Source organism: Crocodylus porosus, unplaced genomic scaffold (genome assembly GCF_001723895.1).
Source record: "Crocodylus porosus isolate Cpor-Errol unplaced genomic scaffold, CroPor_comp1, whole genome shotgun sequence".
Taxonomy (NCBI): Eukaryota; Metazoa; Chordata; order Crocodylia; family Crocodylidae; genus Crocodylus; species Crocodylus porosus.
In genome coordinates this window covers 117828910-117848552 of record NW_017728931.1, presented here as the reverse complement: position 1 = coordinate 117848552, position 19643 = coordinate 117828910, and the positions used below count along the sequence as shown (strand labels likewise).

At 42.4% G+C, this 19643-nt stretch overlaps 1 protein-coding gene across 1 annotated transcript in view; it reads right to left on the bottom strand.

Annotated features, from left to right (window-relative positions):
• CELSR1 (cadherin EGF LAG seven-pass G-type receptor 1) overlaps positions 1–19539 on the bottom strand; it is a 257147-nt gene extending 237608 nt beyond the window's left edge. Inside the window, exon 1 of the mRNA XM_019543514.1 lies at positions 16718–19539. Coding sequence (XP_019399059.1) covers positions 16718–19466 — 2749 coding nt within the window. The 5' untranslated portion in view covers positions 19467–19539. The remainder of the gene's footprint in view (positions 1–16717) is intronic.
• Positions 19540–19643: the final 104 nt, after the last annotated feature.

Sequence of the window (19643 nt, the reverse complement as noted above, 5' to 3'; positions counted from 1 at the left end):
TTCGCCACCTTGGGAGGAAAAACCTGCAGCACCCTTATAGGCTTGGCAGTGCTACACTGGCTAGCACTATGGAAGAAAGAGACTTGGGGGTCATCACTGACCACAAGATGAACATGAGCCTGCAATGCGATGCTGCGGCTACTAAAGCGACAAAAATGTTGACTTGTATCCATAGACGCTTCTCAAGCAAACCCGGGGACGTCATTCTCCCCTTATACTCAGCCTTGGTGAGGCTGCAGCTGGAGTATGGCATACAGGTTTGGGCTCCACAATTCAAAAAGGATGTGGAGAAGCTTGAAAGAGTCCAGAGAAGAGCCACACGCATGATCAAAGGTCAGGGAAACAGACCTTATGATGACAGGCTGAGACCTATGGGGCTCTTTAGCCTGGAAAAGCGCAGGCTCAGGGATGACCTGATGGCCACCTCTAAGTCTATCGGGGTGACCACCAGTATTTGGGGGAACGTTTGTTCACCAGAGTGCCCCAAGGGATGATAAGGTCAAACTGTTATAAACTACTGCAAGACCATTTCAGGCTGGACATAAGGAAGAATTTCTTTACTGTCCGAGCCCCCAAGGTCTGGAACAGTCTGCCAGCGGAGGTGGTTCAAGCACCTACATTGAACACCTTCAAAAGTAAATTGGATGCTTATCTTGCTGGGATCTTATGACCCCAGCTGACTTCCTGCTCTTTGGGCGGGGGCCTAGACTCAATGATCTTCCGAGGTCCCTTCCAGCCCTAATGTCCATGAAATCTATGAAGCTGAGGAAGTAATTAACCACAGTTTCCCATTTCCAGGGCAACTGCTGTAAATACTAGGCTATACAAACAGCAGGCTCCTCCTAAAGCTGTGTTTTAAAGAAGAGTGAACCTTGCTCAGAAAGAAATGAAGTAAGTGCCTGGGTTGTAATTCCTGAGTGGATGGAAGCACCTAACTCCCTATAGGAGTAGGACTTCAGACACACCCCGGGTTCAGTTTTCCTTATTAGCTGGCTCTCACCAACTCCCAGGTCAGGGTGCAGGTTTTTCAGATTCTGGCATACTTGACTCTCTCTCCATGCACTGTACAAGGAGCCCAGACACCTCATTCAAGATTCTGGACTCCACAAGACTGAGGACTACAGGAATAAAAGTTAGGAACTAGTGGGTGCATCTACACAAGATGCTGACTGTGCAGCAGCCTGATACTACTGCGGCAGTAGCATTTCATGGCAAAAACTATGCTGAGACACTACTGCACAGTAGCATTGCTTAAAAGGCATTTGCCAGTGCTACTGGAAACATCTAGATGTGATGCTACATCACCATAGCAACATGCTATAGCAGGAGCGGGCAATTATTTTGGGGAGAGGGCTGCTTACTGAGTTTTGGCAAGCCATTGAGGGCTGCATGACAGACAGCCCAGGGCAGATAAATATTCATTTTCTAAATTTTTTAGGGGCCCCACAGGCTGGATAGAATCGCCTGAAGGCCCACATCTGCCCCCCACGCCACATTTTTCCCACCCCTGTGCTATAGCGATGTAGCATCCGTAGGCAAAACCCACAATGCTGCAGCTGTGTCACCGTAGCAACACACTCCCTTGTTATAGTGCATTGCTATGGTGACATAGTACCTTAAAATAACCGTGGGCAGTGCGCACAGCACAGTACAGGCACCATCTTTTAGTGCTTCCAAAAGGCAATACTAAATGATGGCACAGTAACAATAGCACTATAGCAGCATACATAGATGCGTTCACTGTGCAGTAGCTCCCATTACTGTGCATTTATTTAGTACTTGCTTATATAAGTACTAAAATTCATGGTACCACTGTGCAGTAGCATCTCATGTAGGTGTGCCCAAAGCCTCTTACTTTAAGTACCTAAGTTCTTTACTGGCTCTGGCCCTTAGCATTCAGTCCTGAAAACTGCTAAATGTCCCTAAAGAGGCATGCCAAGTGAGGAATATCCGTACCAGATACAGCTATTCCTTGAAACTTCTGGGTGATGGAGGTTACATGGTACATTGCTGCTCCAAACACACTTATTATTGTTTTAGATATACTTACGCTTTCAAAACAAAATAAAATCTAGCAAACTGACAAAATAATTACAGTCAGAATGTCAAAGTAATTCATACAGGGTCAAAACAGAATACCACAAGCATCAACAGTTTGGATATAAATCTTCACTCCATAGAAAATCCAAATGTGCCAGTGTACTAAGATAAACTGTACTGTACTAATTATGTGAGTCAGAAGAAATGTAATAAAAAGTGCCTACGTCCTGGGTGGCAGCAGGGGTCTGGCAAGCTGTGGTGGCTGGACTGGCAGCAAGAACAGCTGTTGTTCTTGCAAGTGGGCAACTGGGGCACTTGTTGTTATGCTTCTGTCAGCACGTCTATGCAAGACGCTATGGTGCTGTAGTGTTCATTGGCAAAAGCTGTGACACCACCACTATGTTGCTTTAGTAACATGCTCCTTTGTTACAGTGTGTTGCTACGGTGATGTAGAGGCCAAAATAACTGTGCACGGCCAGCACCATGCAGTACTGTAACAAAGGTGCCATATGGCCATGTATAGATATGCCCTGTGAGTCACAGAATCAGAGAAAAGTAGGGTTGGCAGGGACCTCCATAGGTCATTTAGTCCAACCCCCTGCCTGAGCTGGGATTATCCCTGTCCAAACCAACCCACACAAATCCACTGTCCAGCCTATTAGTAAAAGTACACAGTCTACCCTGATACAACACAAGACACCCTAACCAGGCAGCAGTAAAGCAGGGGGACAAGCATTGGTACACCCCAGTCAAAATCCCCAGCTTTGGCTGCAGCCAATAACCAATGTTTCTGAGGTAGCTGAAAAAAAAACCCAAACAAAAAACCCCCCCAAAAAACAACCCTGACACACACCACAGCTGGAGGGGAAATAATTCCTTCCTGGCCCCATGTGGCAACCAGCAAAGCCCAGGAGCATTGGAAATACCCATGGTAAAATGCTGGCTTAGCTACTGCAAGGTCATCCCTGAGCACTGCTTGTGCAATCTGTTCTTAAATGCCTCCAGTGATGGAAAGTCCACAACTTCCCTAGGCAATTTATTCCACTGCCTCACTGTTTTGTCTGAGTCAGTACCACTCAATGTGAACAAGGGTGATACAAGTGAATCTGGGGTCAGTGGAAGCAGAGGGTGTGGATGGGCAAACCCTACAGAACCATGAATACTTCACACCACATGGCAAGACTTCTTTAAAAGGCCTGCTGCCCTTGGCTGCTCCCTGATCTCTAAACAAAATCTCTCTTCAAAGAAGTAGAAGCGAGTGAGGGGAGTTAATTTTACTGAGTTTCTTAGTATATCATTCTAACTCTAACCAGAAATCCATCAGGTCTCTAGGTAACCACCATAATGAGAAGCTACTTCATTCCTATCCCATTTCTTACCTGTGGAGCTATAGCATAAATCCCTGCCTTTCAGTTTACCATAGTCTCCCCCTTGTTTCTACCTAGTTTCACTCTCCATGCAAGTAATGAAAGCCACAGGTCCTAAGAGAATTATCTGCACTAGGAAAGTGACCTAGCATTGACAATGGTTGTTAACAGTGGGTTCTCCTCATTCTCCATCCTTTAAAAGTTGTTGAAATATTTTGACCAGATGGAGCCAAATCATTTCCAACTGTACTACTGACCCGATGGAATGTGGTGTCTATCAAGTTTTCATCAATGGTGTTGAAAACAGATTGGCCCTATATGCCTTTCTTCATACTTAATAAGGGTAATGTATTCATGACTGTTATAAAGTCCATCTAAAACTTATCACGTCCTTAACTTTTCATGCCCTTGCTTTTTAGTGCTTGGGATTTGAAAATGCTGGAATAAGTAAGAAGGCAGTTGTTACTTAGCAATTTCAACTGAATGCTGAAACAAATAGTCATTCCCATGGGGTAGATGAACTCTAATAATCTGCCCGACTACACTTTTTAAGTAGAATTACTATAGTTTTTCAATCTTTTAAAAGAATTTTTTCCCCAAATTTAAAAGCTAAATTTTACCTTAAAAGTTTCTTCCCTCTCCCCCATGAAGACATAAATTCTAGGACAATTTGAAATGAGAGAACTACAAACTAACAAAAATCTACCCAAATGCTATAAACAAAATTCTTCCAAATAACTAAAAAAGGGGAAAAAAGAAATCAAAGAATTAACAGGACACTGGCAAACCATCACCCTGTTCTATATACTATAAAAATTTCTCTCCAGTCTTGTCTTGTCTTATCTATTTAGAGTATAAGCTTTGTAGAGCACAGACCTTCTTTCCTCTATGTTTGTAAAGAACCTAGCCAATGAGGCTCTGGAATATAAATAATACATGATGATTACTAAGAGCATAAACTCCATGTTTCTTCTTGGAATCTACACAACGAATAGGCACATTAAGAGCCAGATTCTGATCTAACTACTCTAATGTAAATCTCCAGTAACTTCCACTAATGTTAACAAATTTCCATGTAGCATAAGCTCATATTTATACACACCTGTGGTACAAAAGGAATGTAGAAGATAAACAGGAAGTTTCTGATTAACAGGCCTTAACATTTTCCATTAATTTTCTATTCTCTCCCTTTTGATGAACTTTGGAAACTTCCGCCATGTCAAGAAACTTTCACCATACATTTACATTTTAAAAGAGTGGCACTGAAAAAGCAGAGAATAGAACTGTGCCACTTGTCACAGAAACATGAAACGGCAAAGGTACATTTTTTCTGACTTTAAAAGATCTTCATTTCAATTGAACCAGTATTATGACTCAAGCTTGGAAGGACTGAGCTCCTAATTAACATTTTTTTACTCTGCTTTATTTAATCTAACAGGAAGACAGTTGTGAAGAACAGGGAAAAGCAGCAGAAAAGCAACTGAAAGAATGATAAAGTCATGCTTCTTGAATTACAGGAGAAACTGTAACATGCCATAACATTCAACCAATTTATCACACGATAAAAATGGCAAAACATATTAAATGTGAAATATCTTTGTGGCTGGTCTGCATCCCGCTTACATTTTACCTGATCCCCAGCTTCCCATGTCCTGGAGCACATCCAACCAACTGTACATGTGCTTTTCAAAGGTCCAGGGTACAGGGAGTCCAGGATTGGGAGCAGCCCAATCCCAAGCTCCTTGCCTCCTAATAAATTGAAAGGGTGAGCAAGCAGCCCAGCTCCCTGGGTTTCCAAACCCTGACAGATGTGTAATGGGTTCTGAGGAATTTTATCCCACATCTCAACAATTACACATCCTGCTATGCGAGATCTTAAATGTTTCACGTGGCAGGATGCATGGTTTTTGGGATCTGGGATACAATTCTTGAGACCTAATCATGGGATTAAATTAATGTCTGCTAGGGGTCTTATGCAGCAGCCAAAGTAATTAAGACACTATGTTCCCTTCAACCAAAATGAATACCATCATCTTACAAACCATCTTACAAAATTGGCAGAAAGAGTCATTAGATCTTATTCAGACAGCTAACCCTTCCCATTCTCCTAAATTTTTCAGTGAGTTACAATTCATGCTTTATGCTTGGGTTGCAAAGAAAGCTAACAGAGATGCCAAATGCCATTAACACTCAATAAGCTTTGGCCACCTACCTCAGTAATGCCAGTCCAAGAATTCAGAAGTCAAGAATCAGAATCACAAAACTCCCAAGTTTTTTTCTAAAAGCTAAATTGTGCTTTGCTATCTGTCTTTTGGTTTTTCAAACTCTATGGCCACATCCCCACAAGCAGAGGTGTGTGGTTGCTGTGGGGAAAACAGCAGTGGCACAAATTCATCCTGCTGCTTTTTCTCCAACGCGCACTCCTGCACGTGGGGTTAGCATGGGGAAGAATGCTCTGGGTAGGGCAGGGGAGACCCGGGCCAGCACCTGGGCTTACCCCAGTAGCCTTGCCTGAGGCCCAGGGAGCCTCCCAGAGCTCCAGAAGCAGTGATCCGGGTATGTGGAGCCAGGCTCCAATTTCAGGCAGTGCATGCTGCTGCCACACATGCTGCTCCACATTTTTCCTTGCACTTTTTTTTGATACCAGGATTTCCCCGTATCTAAATTTGGCTCCACACTGCAAATGTGCAGAATGGAGAACCAAATCACATGCATGGGTTGCATTTTGTGGTGCCCCAAAAGCCTCTGACCTGCCACAAAACCCATGCGCATGCTCATGTGGACATGGCCTATCTGACCATCTGTGGGAGGTAGGAAGGGGGAGGAGCAATTAGAGCTATCTACTCTTCCAAATGTTATGAAGATGGTGCTTTTTTGAACTTTTTGTGCTGCAGGAGCTTTTCTCTGCATCCCTAACACCTACCTACCACCTCCCAGATGCTCATTTCCTGTTCAGCAAATAATTTTACCCCAACCTCTAAATCAGCACCACTTCATCCCCATTCCCTCACCATTTCTGCCCACTCTCAGATGGTAAAGGTGCCAAGGTATGGGATATCTGTCAGTGAAAAGCACACTAAAATTCTTCAGATAGAAGCTATGAACCATTGTCATTGTCTTTAAAACTAAGTGGCATGTGTTTTAACCCTGCTTTGTACCACTTATTACTTAAGGTAAAAACATCTGAAAAAATCTTTATATTTCAAAGATAGGCATCTGCAAGGAAAGGTACTTTAAGACATTGATTAACTATGACCTAGAAGAATAGACCATTCAGTAAATAAGTGTAAAATTTCACATTTTACTGGCAATGAGTTACTTCTGTAAATACAGCTTGGGATTCTAGAGATAATATTGAATAAGATTTCTACTTTCTCATCATCCACAACCCCTGTGACTACTTCCAGTTCAACAGCACTGATTTTCTGTATTCTAACACTGAAACAGGAAACTGAACCTTCATTTTGGAACAAAAAGTTTTTCCTTGACTACATTTCTTAATAAATTGGATCTTTCTTATATATTCAGCAATTATCTAAAGATGCCCGGGACTTTCAAACTTTGGGGTCGATCCTGAACACCAAACAAATATATGAATTGAAAAAGAACTTTTACTTGCAAAACATAGGTCACCCAGTGTTAGAAATAACAGCATGACCTAAGCAACAAATCACAAATAGTGAATATACATGGTGAGCAGTTCATGAATAATACATTGGCCAAAACAATTCAAAAAACCATGGAACCACTGCGAATCCAATTCAAAAACAATTATGAGAAATCCCTGCTTGTTTGCAAATAATTTTGAAAACAGTAGAGAGGATGTTTTCCAGACAAATTATTGAAATAGTAACTTTTGACCAGCTCTAATTACATCCCTTGTCTGCCTTCATCATTTACTGAAGCCCTAGTAAACTTCACTCCACTCTCATTTCTACTACTCCCCTTCTTGTTTCCCTATTGCCCATCTTTCTTTTTTGAGCATCTTGTCAACACTTACATGAAAAAATGACCAAACAACAACACAATTCCATGGAGAAAAGTATATTTGGCTCTTTAAAACCAAACTGAAAAGTTGCTAAATTTAAAATCACTAAGTCAATGGAATATCTTTGTACCAATATCTGTCACTTGTGTTCTGATTAATATGTACCACTGTCCCCTAAGGACCTGCTCCTTCATCATTTAAATCACTAGAAAAGTTGATGTTTTACTTTAATGGACACAGGAGCAAGTAATGTATAACTTTAGGTGCATGAGGAATACCACCTAGTTCAGTGGTTCTCAACCTTTTTAGACTCATGGTACCCTCAAAAAATCCCAGGTCTTAGTTTTTATTCCTTTTTTGACTACAGAGAAATACCGTAGAGTGGGGGGAGGGGGAGCTTGTTTTAAAGAACTAAAAAAGATCACAACTATGGATTTCTATTTGAAATCTCTGGATATATTTGCATATCTAATAGGGCTAATACTACATGACACCCTGCAACACCTCTGAAAGAATATCAAGGTATGGCAGGAAGCTGTAGCATTTTGGCTGAGAATCACTAACCTAGTTAAATGAAAGTACATATATACATGAAGTAATCTTTACATATTCAAAGCTGACTTTGTAGAATGATAGTCAGAGATAAAATTATACTGTGTTTAATACACCTCCATCAGTAATATATTCAGATAGAAATTCTAAAAATATATGCAACTAAAATGTTAAATGTATGTGGTATATATTGTATATACTGAGACAAGTAAAAACAAACACCTTCAGTGATGTTATGTTTCAAACTAGCACTTTACAAAGGATTATGATGAAACTAGATATGTTAACCTTCCCCTCATTTTGTGTGATCTGTTTCAACTGATAAAAAGCAATTCCTGTGCTGTTGTTTTCATGTGTGCGCCATTCCACTTAATTCCAGAATGTCATAGGAGTGGTATATTTTTGTTCCAGGAGACAGGAAATCATTTACTGCTAGAGAACAAAATATTTAATGGAAACATGACTGCCAAAATAATGTTGTACTAAAATAAAGGGACTCTGCCACAGACCTGAGAGAGAAACAGTTTGAGTGGCAAATAGTTTATTTTGTTTTATTGTGTTCACAAAATAAAATGATAACTTTTTAAAGCATGTTATTATCCAGTCTTGGCAAATCTACTCTACTGAGTTAAAAGATACTAAAACAAGAAGTATATAAAATCTTTGGTAAGGGCCACATGTTCCTTTCCACCTCCTGAAAAGAAGTGGATCAAAAACACTGAATCTGGGTGGGTAGGAAAAAGGAGGAGGGAAGGACCAGTTCTACTGCAAAAAAAATTATCTTTCTTCTGCCAGAATACCCTCCAGAGGTGCTCCAGGCAAGGGCAGTAGGTCAGTAAGTCATTCTCTCATCCATCGTCCTCTTTCTTAATTCTGCATGGATCCCAGAAGCAGGCAACTGCTGACCAGCAGTGAACTCCATCTCCACCTGGATGTCCACCTCCTGTCATACTAGGAAGTGGATAGGGAGGAGAGAGAGTAGCAAATGGGGCCACTAGGAGAGCCCATCTTTCTTAAAACTCTCTCCTCAACCCTCCAAGAAAAAGCTTCCAAAGTTCTAGATCCTAGAGAATAAAGAAAGCTTGGGACACTTTGGGTAATTACTTTTAAATATATAACCCAGCCTGCACAGGTATATAGAGAACACAATATTGGAACCTTTAGTTCTGACCTTCCTGGCTTGAATGGACACAACTTAATTTTTAGATCAACCTTTTAAACATGGCCTCCCAATTTGAGCTCTTTCAATTTTTGGGTCTCCAACCTGAGATACCTTGGATCTGTGCATGAGTGCTCAGCCCCTTGGAAAATCAGTGAGCAATGCCAAAACTCAGTACCTCTGACAATTATGCCACAATGTCTATATCTCGGCACCCAAAACTGAGGCACCAAAACTAGAGGGCACTTTTACAAATTTGGCTAGTAAGAGTAGATTGTATTAGCAGGAGCTACTGGGCAACAGAAGTCAAAATGATCAGTGATACAAGCCTTACGGAGCAATCTATTTAGGATTTTCCATTGATCCACTCTGTTCATGCCAATATTACTGCCTGGGTGCACTGGCAGATGAAGGATGGGAGAAACAGATTATACAGCCCAATGCCAATCTTCCTGCTTTGGAGTTTCTAGTATCCCTATACATCCCCTAAAACGAGATTGGGCTTGCGGTAAAAAATTAAATCCCATCTGCTTTGTCCCTGTTCCGTGTACACCCAGGCCTGGGCCACAAAACTGCAGAATCCATTACTCGGAGCAGCCTTTAGTGAGACACGAGTTGAGCATAGTTCCAGGGCACACACTTGGGGTTGACTCAAGCCATTTACTCTGACTCCTGAGTGAGTGAGAATGGGTATGCTGCTTAAAAATAAGTCATGTGTGTACCTGGGCCTGCAGATTTGCAGTATGTAAATAACCTAACCCCCACTTTACATGCATATACTCAGGACCCATATCTGCCTCTAATGTTTGACGTTTCTACCACAATGAAGTCCCAATTCTGATTAGACCATTTGGAAGCTATCACATACTAAATAAATAAATAAATGGTGATGATGATAATTAATTAATCCATTGAGTTAGGTAAACAAACACTTCTCATTTTAAATTATACACAGAATTTTTAGTGAGCTTTCATCTCCACTCTTATAACATACAACATTAGGGATTATGGACTATAACATACAGTTCTCTTCCACACACAGATGCAGACTAAATGTGATGAAAAAACCAACATATTCCTTAGTCTTTTTTTAGACTTCATATTATTGCTTTTTCTTGATTTACTTTAGCATGGAATTGTATTTGCAGAACTATGCAAGACCAAACTAACATTAGACTTTTAAATTCATGCATCTGCATCCAGGTACCATGGTAGGAGTGAGAAGCATCGGAGGTCATCCTTTTTAAGTAAACTGTAATCTCGTAATTGTATAATCTATAGGGAAAGCATTGTGTGGATATTCTACACTTACAGAATTCATTTCCTTGGTGGCTACAGGGGCCACAGTGAGCAGTTCATATGTTAATACCTTCCTTGCTGATACCTGAAACCAGGCCTTTTTCCCAAAGCAACCAGTAACCTTGTGAATTATTGAGATGGAAGTAAGTTCTTGCAAAAAAGCTGAACCCTCAGCCATAAAAACTGGTTGCTCTGCATAGCTGAAACAAAGCAAACAAGACCTCTACAAAGCAACACTGTAGCACCCAGTCCCCAATCACTTCACTCTCTGGCACAGCCCTTTGTGGATTCAGAGGAACAGAATCAAACACATAAAACCACAAAAATCTCAAAAATGGGCACAGTCTACACTTCCATAAGGCAAGGAAATATTGGATCTCAGTATTTGGGGCCAGATCCTGCATTTTTGCACACTGAAAACAGCAATGCCCTTGCACAGTTTCTCCCCAACCTTACACAAAGCATTTCCTTGTCTTTTGTTTTTTATTTATCTGAAAACTTTCTAACAGAGCACCTATGCTACCTGCCTTATGTCTATGACAAAACTGCAGCCTTATTTACAATATGCAAACAATATAGAATAGAGCACAGAATTTGTTGCTGTACCTGTACAGTAAGAGACCAATCTGCAGATGGAAAGTCAACAGTATAATGGCTTTTTAGCTATAATAATTAAAATGATTATTGAGTCAGAATAATAAGTTGATTGTACCTAGACAAGCCTTATAATTAAGTTGGTTGATATTATAATAACTTCATCAAATCCCATTTAAGTTAGATATAAGAGTCAGAAGAACATAAAAGGAAAACTATTTGCTCGTGTACTTGGTGGTTTAGGCCCAAATCTCCACATCTATTTAGGTACCTACATCCCACTGAGAAACTCCGCATTAGCAAAAGCACATCATTAAAAACAAATTGTGAGATTTCTTTTGCCATAAAATGCCAGCAGTAATAACAGCTTGAGATCAATTTAATTGCTTTTATCTGATATAAAGATAATGGTAAAGGAAACCACAATGAATGTCTTTTATCCTAGACTTCATCATAGTTCTAACAAGACCTATTTACATTTAAAGTGAAAGTGATGTGCAATATCAAAAACAAACTGTATAGAATAAGAAGCATATGCAATAGATTTTGGTATTTACTTTTTAAACTGAAAAACAGAATTTCAGGGACAACCACTGCAACTGACTTTGCACAGGTGAACCATTGATCTTGGCAGAGACCTGTTAACCATGGTACAGCTCCACACTGGCACAACAATCCTAACCTTTTTTCCAGTGGGTCAGATGGACAGTACTTGGTCCCTACATGGGCCAGATCTGCCTGGTAGACCCAATCCAGCACTTAGGGCAGATGGGCTTGGCCCTTCAGTCATGTCGACCCATCCCCATGTGGGGAAGTGGAGCTGCCCAGCACCAACCTGGCTGGACAGGAGGAAAGGGGGCATGGCCTGGCCCTGTACGGGTTGGGGGGCGGAAAGGGAAGGGGCAGGACAGAACTGCACAGGGGGATGGGGAGTGGCCTGGCCCCAGGGGAGAAAAGGGATGTTGCCTGACCCAAACCTGGAGGGGCAGGACAAAAGTGGGCATAGCCCAGCTGTACAGGGGAGGAGGGGACATGGCCCCACCCCAACCTGGCCATGCAGAGAGAAGAGGGCATGGCCTGGCTGTGAGTGGAGACAGTCATGGTCCAGCTCCAATCCACCATGAGGGGCTTAGGATTTTGGCAGTGGGGAGAGGTGGCAGTATTTACTGGCCCTGTTCCCCCGCTGCCAAATTTCCCCACTATTGGAGAGCCCTGCGGGCTGGATTCCAAGGCTGTGTAGGCCACATTTGCCCCGTGGGCCAGAGGTTGAGTACCCCTGCTATATATAAGGAATCTTGGGCTTAGGGCTTTAAACATAAATTATTTCCAATTTTTTCTCAGCCAGTTGCTAGTCTGTCTATCTCCATCTAGCAGATACCATGATACCAAATACCTAATAGGAAACTAATTTTCAAAGACCTATTCCCTTCAAGTAAAATTTTCAATGCAACTTTGGCCTAAGTCATTTTTGGTAATGGATTTAGGCATACAAAGCCGATGGGATGTTTCACTTGAATACGGAACACTGATTTCAATGGGAGATAATGACCTAAATATCTTCAAAAAATCTGGGCCTAAGCCACTTGGGCTTCTTAAGACTGGATCCTAATATTGAAAAACAGGCTTAAAAAAAGATTAGAAATACAATTTTTGTAAAACAAAATGTCAGATAATTGTCCCTCTAATTTACAAATAGTATTTTCAGGTATTTTCTATGACATCTTAGTCTTGTTTGCTCAGACTGATGATGTGGTTTCCACTTTGTTTCTGTGACAGTTGGTCATGTTTAACATCAAACAAACAAACAAATAAATAACAACTGGCATTAATTCTAAAGAAAGGGATTATCCAGACAGATCTGATATAATCCAATTGACCATAAAATGAAAAAGTATCAACTGGCAGCAATGACTGCTGGCACCTAACTGGTTTACTTAGTAATTCTCTCTACTTTTCCTCATTGATAATCCTGTTTTGTCTGGAAGACAGAGTCATGGGAAATAATGTTAAATAGCATTTCTTGAACCTAGAGCTGCCTAATACCAACAAGCAGAAACTTTAATCAGAACACACAGATGAAGACTCACAGACTTGCTACTTGTTACTCAATGTTAGTATTTTCTGCTGTTTTCTAATCCTAACAAAATTACATGAGTCTTTAAAAAAGACCTCTGTTCAGAACTGTGCCAGTTTCAGAGTTTTTCTCCATAGCACAAAAGGGAGAGATTTTGTTTTCAAAACAAGAAAATATTAAAAACCACTAAGATGTGCAAGGAAAATCAAGGGCAGGTACTGTATCTAGAACTACTTTTAAGTCATTTTATAGCTAAATAACTAGTCAAAAACATACTAGATTTCAAGTCAACAGTGTCCCTGTAACTACATATGGCAATAGGCAAAGAGAAAAGATACTTGATGAAATTACAGCTTCTGTCATATAATCCAGACAATATAACTGCTTTTTTTTATTTTGATGAAATTACAGACTCATTTACCATCGAAGTCTCAAGTACCCACACAAGATGCCCAGGATGAAATCCTGATCCCCTGGAATTCAATAGCAGAATTCCTATCAATATCAACACAGCCAGGATTTCAGCTGTTCAAAAACTTATCCCTCTCAATCTCACATACAGAGAAGGGAAAGCCAGTTTACTCCTTCCCATGGAAAACCCCACAACAAAAGCAAAAGGAGAAAGGAAAAGTCCAAGAGGTGCTCTTTGCACACTTTCCAGCACACTTTCCAGCTGACCAGTCTCAGAGGTGTTGAGAAAGGATTTCTCTCTATGAGTCTGAAGAACAAAGTGAGGCTGAAACTGCATGCATCCAGTGATCCATAACTCTCCCTGTTCCCTTGCCTGGATAATAAAAGATCCACAGCACAGAAGACCAGAAAAGAAGCCTTTCCAGCAAATTCTTCACAGATGTGTAGAACAACTCGTCCAGTGCACAACCCCACCTCTGGTCCACTTCCAGACCCGTGGTCCACCTCGGACCCATGTGGATCAAATTTCACTAAATCAATTGTTCGCTTTACTGTTTTTTTCCCGAGATTTTTTTAAGGTGACTTTGGTCTTTTGTTTGTAATATAAAACGCATATTCATTCAAAGAAGTCTAAGATCAAATACAAGAATGCTTTTATCCATGTGTCAAAGTCCCAAATTAATATAATTGTATAGTATGCCTCCTCCTGTTTGGCTAAAACCAATCATTTCTGACAGACTTAATCCACAACAACAAACTGCATACATACACATCCCCTGTGAGTAGGAGAACACAAGATTTTCACAGCAGCAGTGACATATCTTTATGTCCCAAGAGAGTTCATATGCAGTTCAAATTCCCACCAACTTTGACAAGAGTTTTGCTTGCATCAGGACTGCCCATCTGGGCTGATAGTTAGGTTAATGACTACCCAACAGACATATTTTTCAGTTTACTGGTTGGTGATTTTAGCAGACTATTTGCAGCTATTTTTACAGTACCTACAGATAGCCATGTAGAGTATTTCTGTCCAAGCCAGTTCACCTCTACATCTCACTTGTCACAGAGAATGCATCAGATAAGCAGAGAAAGTGGAGAGGTGAGAGTTTCCTAAATGTAATTGCATGCTCTGTAGGCTTCTGCCCCTTAAATTCTTATATGAAGCAATCTTTTCCCACGTACACAGAAGACTTTTCTAAAACGGTATCAAATGGACTTCACTGCTTGCCAAACCATTTAAGAATTGTTAACTGATGGAAATTCTTTCAAATATATCAGTGGCGATAGGGATAACCAGCTTTGTTCTATACTACAGAAAAGTCTCACATAATCATTCACTGTTAAAATCATGTATTAATTGTCAAATTCCTATACCCTGAAACCTCATAAAACAGAAATGTAATTGGAGCAAACATTCATTCTTTTTTTCTGTATCTCTACTTCACCCACTGAAATCTGCAGAGGTGAATGAAGACATTATCAAAGGGAATGCTTAGTTGTAACCCACTCCTATCCTGTATGCTCTCCCCTCTTAGCCTACTGAAATAACATTTCCAGGCTTCTTCTATGTCCACTTCTTTATCTCCTGCTTTTAGATAAGGAACTTCTGCTTTCTGTCAGTCAGTCTCAGCTGAAGATTGCCATATAAATCATCTATATACTAATCCAAATATCTTATTCAACTTTACAGGCCAAATGCTCATTTTTCTGTTAATTTTCACAGGATGTGGAAATACCAACTAAGAGCTAACTTACAGTTCATGCAAAATGCTACAAGGCAGATATTCTGGTGAGTTCCCTGACAGACAGCATGCAGTAATAATTTTAGTCACTAAAATTAATATCGCTTATTTAATCTGCAATATAAAGAGCCCAATCCTGCAAATATTAGTGCCACTACTGTAAGGTCTCTTATATCTCAGAAGTATTTCTTTTGTAGTAAGTGCTGCCAGGACTGCCATATTTAAATATCTTTTGAACAAATGAGTAAAAAAGAAAAAAAAGCATCTCCAGAGACACCATTACAGGCATCTAGTATTTTCATCTTCCTGCTTCATACAAAATAACACAAATATTATCCAGAAGGACTGTTACTTGGTATGGACACTGGAAGCACGGAAGCTCTGGATTAGGCCTATGATGAATTCACCAGTGTGGAAGTTGGGGGAAGAGATTAGTCACTGAATTACTGATTAGACACCATAATTATAGAGATAAAAAATAATCGCATGATCAACAAGAAAATGAGTGGAAAAAATAGAGTTGTTTTCTGAGGTAACATCTTACAAGTTTTTTTAAACATGTCGCAACAAACCACCAACTTAATTTTGTACTTAAATATATATAGCACATAAAATCAGTGTACCGGTTATCAAAACAGATATTCACAAATATTTTATATTGATGTATAGATATATATTTTCAGTAATATAAGTCTAAAATACAAAAGGCAAAGCGAAAGTTTTTTGGTGAAGACTCCTACAAAATTCTGTCTTCAGTTACACCTACCAACATTCATGATGTTATACAAATATTCTTGGCTGGTTTCAGATAAGCATTTTCCATAGAAATAGCTACCAGCACTGTGAGGAAAAGGCAAAATTTCTCTCCTGGTTCAAATGGGTATAACTCCACCAACTTAAATAGAAATTTGCCCATGTCACACTAACAGAGACCCCAACTTAAAATCTGGAATTTTATCAGCCAGCACTCTGAGAGACTAGGCAAATGGACTATATCTTGCTGATAACCCCCCCCCCCGCCCCACTAAACACCAACTTTTCTTTACAGCATGCCCAGTTCTGTGAAAGGAAACTTTCCAGTGTCACTGGTTTACCTGACCATAGGATTAGTCTAAATACTGAATATAAGTCAATGAGACCTGTCCATTCTTCCTGTCTTTGAAAATCAGGTCCCTTGATAACCCTGTATATCCAGATCTTAAAATGTTAACCTAAAGAACTACCTAGGCTCAAGGAATTATATCCCCCTTATGCCTTTTTTTTGTGAACAACATTTGCTAAATAACTTTGACCAACTCTTTGTTTTAGTCAATATTACATAGCTTTTATACATTTTTTTGTATTTCTCTCCAAGCCCTTCACAGTTAAAGCGCTGCCTATGAAATTAAAAGTTGTATGCTATGGTACGTATTGCATATTTCTTCTTATACCAATAGTAGGTCCAATAAACCAATTTCTAATGTATTATTCTCCTTCATCAGGCCTGCTTACCTGAGACTGACACTTTCATGAGGGCTTCCAGGGGTCTGTTGTTGTCCAGATCTCGACTGAGCTTAAGTTCCCCAGTGGCAGGGTCCAGGATCAACAGGTTTAACTCATTGCCCTGCACAAAGGTGTAGACGAGGCTGTCAGACACATCGGGATCATGGGCTGGGATCTTGCCAATCACCCCAGAGGGAAAGCTGTTAGATTTGTTGGTCACATAGTTGTTGAAGAGGATCTGGAAGTCCTGTAGCACAGGTGGGTTATCATTCTGATCCAGGAGACGAATGTGGACAGTGGCTCGGCTGACAAGGGGGGCTGAAGTGGCTTGCACCACAATCACATACTCAGTCCGGCTCTCATAATCCAGATCCATCAGGGCAGTGAGGTCACCATTGAGGAGGTCAAGCTGGAAGACCTCAGGGATGTTACCCTCAACAATCTGGTACATGATTTGTGCATTGGTTCCTTCATCTGGGTCAGCTGCACTGATCCGGGCCACAATGGAGCCCACAGGGCTGTTCTCTTCCACAAAAATGTCAAATTCATCCTGTTCAAAGACAGGTGGATTGTCATTAATGTCTAGTACAGTGACCTGAACATCGACAGAGGCTTTAAGGGGTGGGCTGCCTCTGTCCACAGCAAAGGCTCGCAGGCTGTAGACAGCCACATTCTCACGATCCAGCTTGCGCTGGGTGCGTATCACTCCAGAAGTGGGCTCAATGTAAAAGTCTCCATCTCCATCATCACCACCCTGGAAGGTATAAAGGAGGCGCCCATTGAGGCCTGAGTCCCGGTCAGTGGCAGACAACTGCAAAACACTGGTGGAGAGTGGCACATCCTCAAAGACTGAGCCCTGGTACCGGTCACGAAGGAAGCGGGGCACATTGTCATTGGCATCCAGGATAAGAATCTCAACGTAGGTGGTATCAGATTTCTGAGGGATCCCATTGTCTCGGGCTGTAATTGCCAATGTGTAAGAGGCCTGGTCCTCATAGTCCAGTTCCATCAGGGTGGTGATAGTGCCTGCGTCTGGGTCAATGCGGAATTGGGGGATGTTATCCTCTAAAATGTATGTTATCCTAGCATTTTCCCCCGTGTCTTCATCAGTGGCACTAATAGACACAATAGATGTGCCAATAGGCTTGTCCTCACTGACACTCACTGTGTAATGGGAGCTCTGGAAGACTGGGCGGTGTGTGTTAGCATCCGTGACATTGATAAAGACCTGGACGGTGTCAAAGCGTGTACCATCTGAAGCAGTGACAGTCAGCACATACTGCCTCTCCTGTTTGTAATCCAGGGGCAAGGACAAAGTGATCAGCCCACCCCCACTCTGGCTGGTGATTGCAAAACGGTTCCTGGTATTGCCACTTGTGATCTGATAAGTCACCACACTGTTGACATCTCTGTCCACTGCAGTCAGTGTCAGGACACTGCTGCCCACTGCTGCATCCTCGTTCAGCCTGAGGTGATAGACTTTCTCGGTGAAGGTAGGGTTGTTGTCATTGACATCCAGAACTGTGATAGCCACACTGGCTGAGGAAGTCATGACAGGAACTCCATGGTCCCTGGCCTCCACCCCAAAGTGATAGTTCTCCACAGTCTCTCTGTCCAGCTCAGCTGATACTGTGATCCACCCAGTGCTGTTGTTGATCTGGAAGGGGAACCCAGCATCCCCACCTACAGATACTCCCCCAGGAGCGGGGTTCAAGTCCACAAGTCTGTATTCCAGGCGGGCATTGTCCCCAGAGTCAGCATCCACTGCCTGAATGTGTAGCACAGAGTAGCCCAAGGGCACATTCTCCAGCACAGTCGCTTGAAAAGGGGTGCTGACAAAGATTGGTGCATTATCATTCACATCCACCACTTGCACTGACACCATCCCACTGGAGTTGATTAAGGGAGGCCTGCCCCCATCCTGGGCTTTGATCCTCAGTGTGTATTCACGAATGGTCTCATAATCCAGAGGGTTGATCAGGTCGATAGCGCCAGAGAAAGAGTGGATGTAGAACTGGCCTTTGAGGTTGCCACTCACAATGCTGTAGTGCACTTGGGCATTGCTGCCCCGGTCCCGATCTGTAGCTTGCACCTGCAGGATCTGTGTGTTCACTGGGGCATCCTCTGGCACCTGTACCAAATAGCGCTTCTCACTGAACTGCGGGTAGTTGTCATTCTCATCCTCCACGGTGATGTGTACCATCGCTGTAGCGCTCCGAGGACCCGGGTCCTTGCCCTGGTCATTAGCTTCCACCACCAGATGATACTCGGAGACCTCCTCACGGTCTATGAGGGCACGGGTCCTCACTACGCCAGAGCGTGGGTCTATCTCAAAGACACTGTCCCCAGCACCTGGCTCAAGCAAGCGGTAAAGCATGTTGGCATTGGCTGGAGCATCACCGTCCGTCGCACGGATGGTCAGCACCTCATAACCCACCTCCAGGTTCTCCCTGATGCTCTCCCGATACTCAGGCTGCTCAAACACCGGCTCGTGGTCATTAGTGTCGCTCACAGTCACAGTCAAGTAGGTGGTGGCCGAGCGGCGCCGGGGGGACCCGTGGTCGGCTGCCGTCACTTTCAGCACGTGGGTGTCCTTGGTTTCCCGGTCCAGGCTGCGGGTGGTAGCCACGCTGCCCGTCTCCGGGTCGATGGAGAAGTAGTCATTGGAACGCTCATCGAAAAGCGCCTCCATGGAGTACGCCAGCCGGCCCGCCTCCCCCTCATCGGGGTCCTGTGCCCGCAGGGCGATGACAGGCATGCCACCCGGCTCGTTCTCGGGGATGGACACCTGGTAGCTGGGCAGCTGAAACTGCGGGGGGTTGTTCACGCTCCTCCTGCCCCGCCGGCTCCCTCCCTCCTCCGGCCTCGCGCCCACCGCCTCGCCCTGCTCGCCCCGGGCACCCCGAGGAGTGGGCGCCCCCCGGGCCCTGCCCTC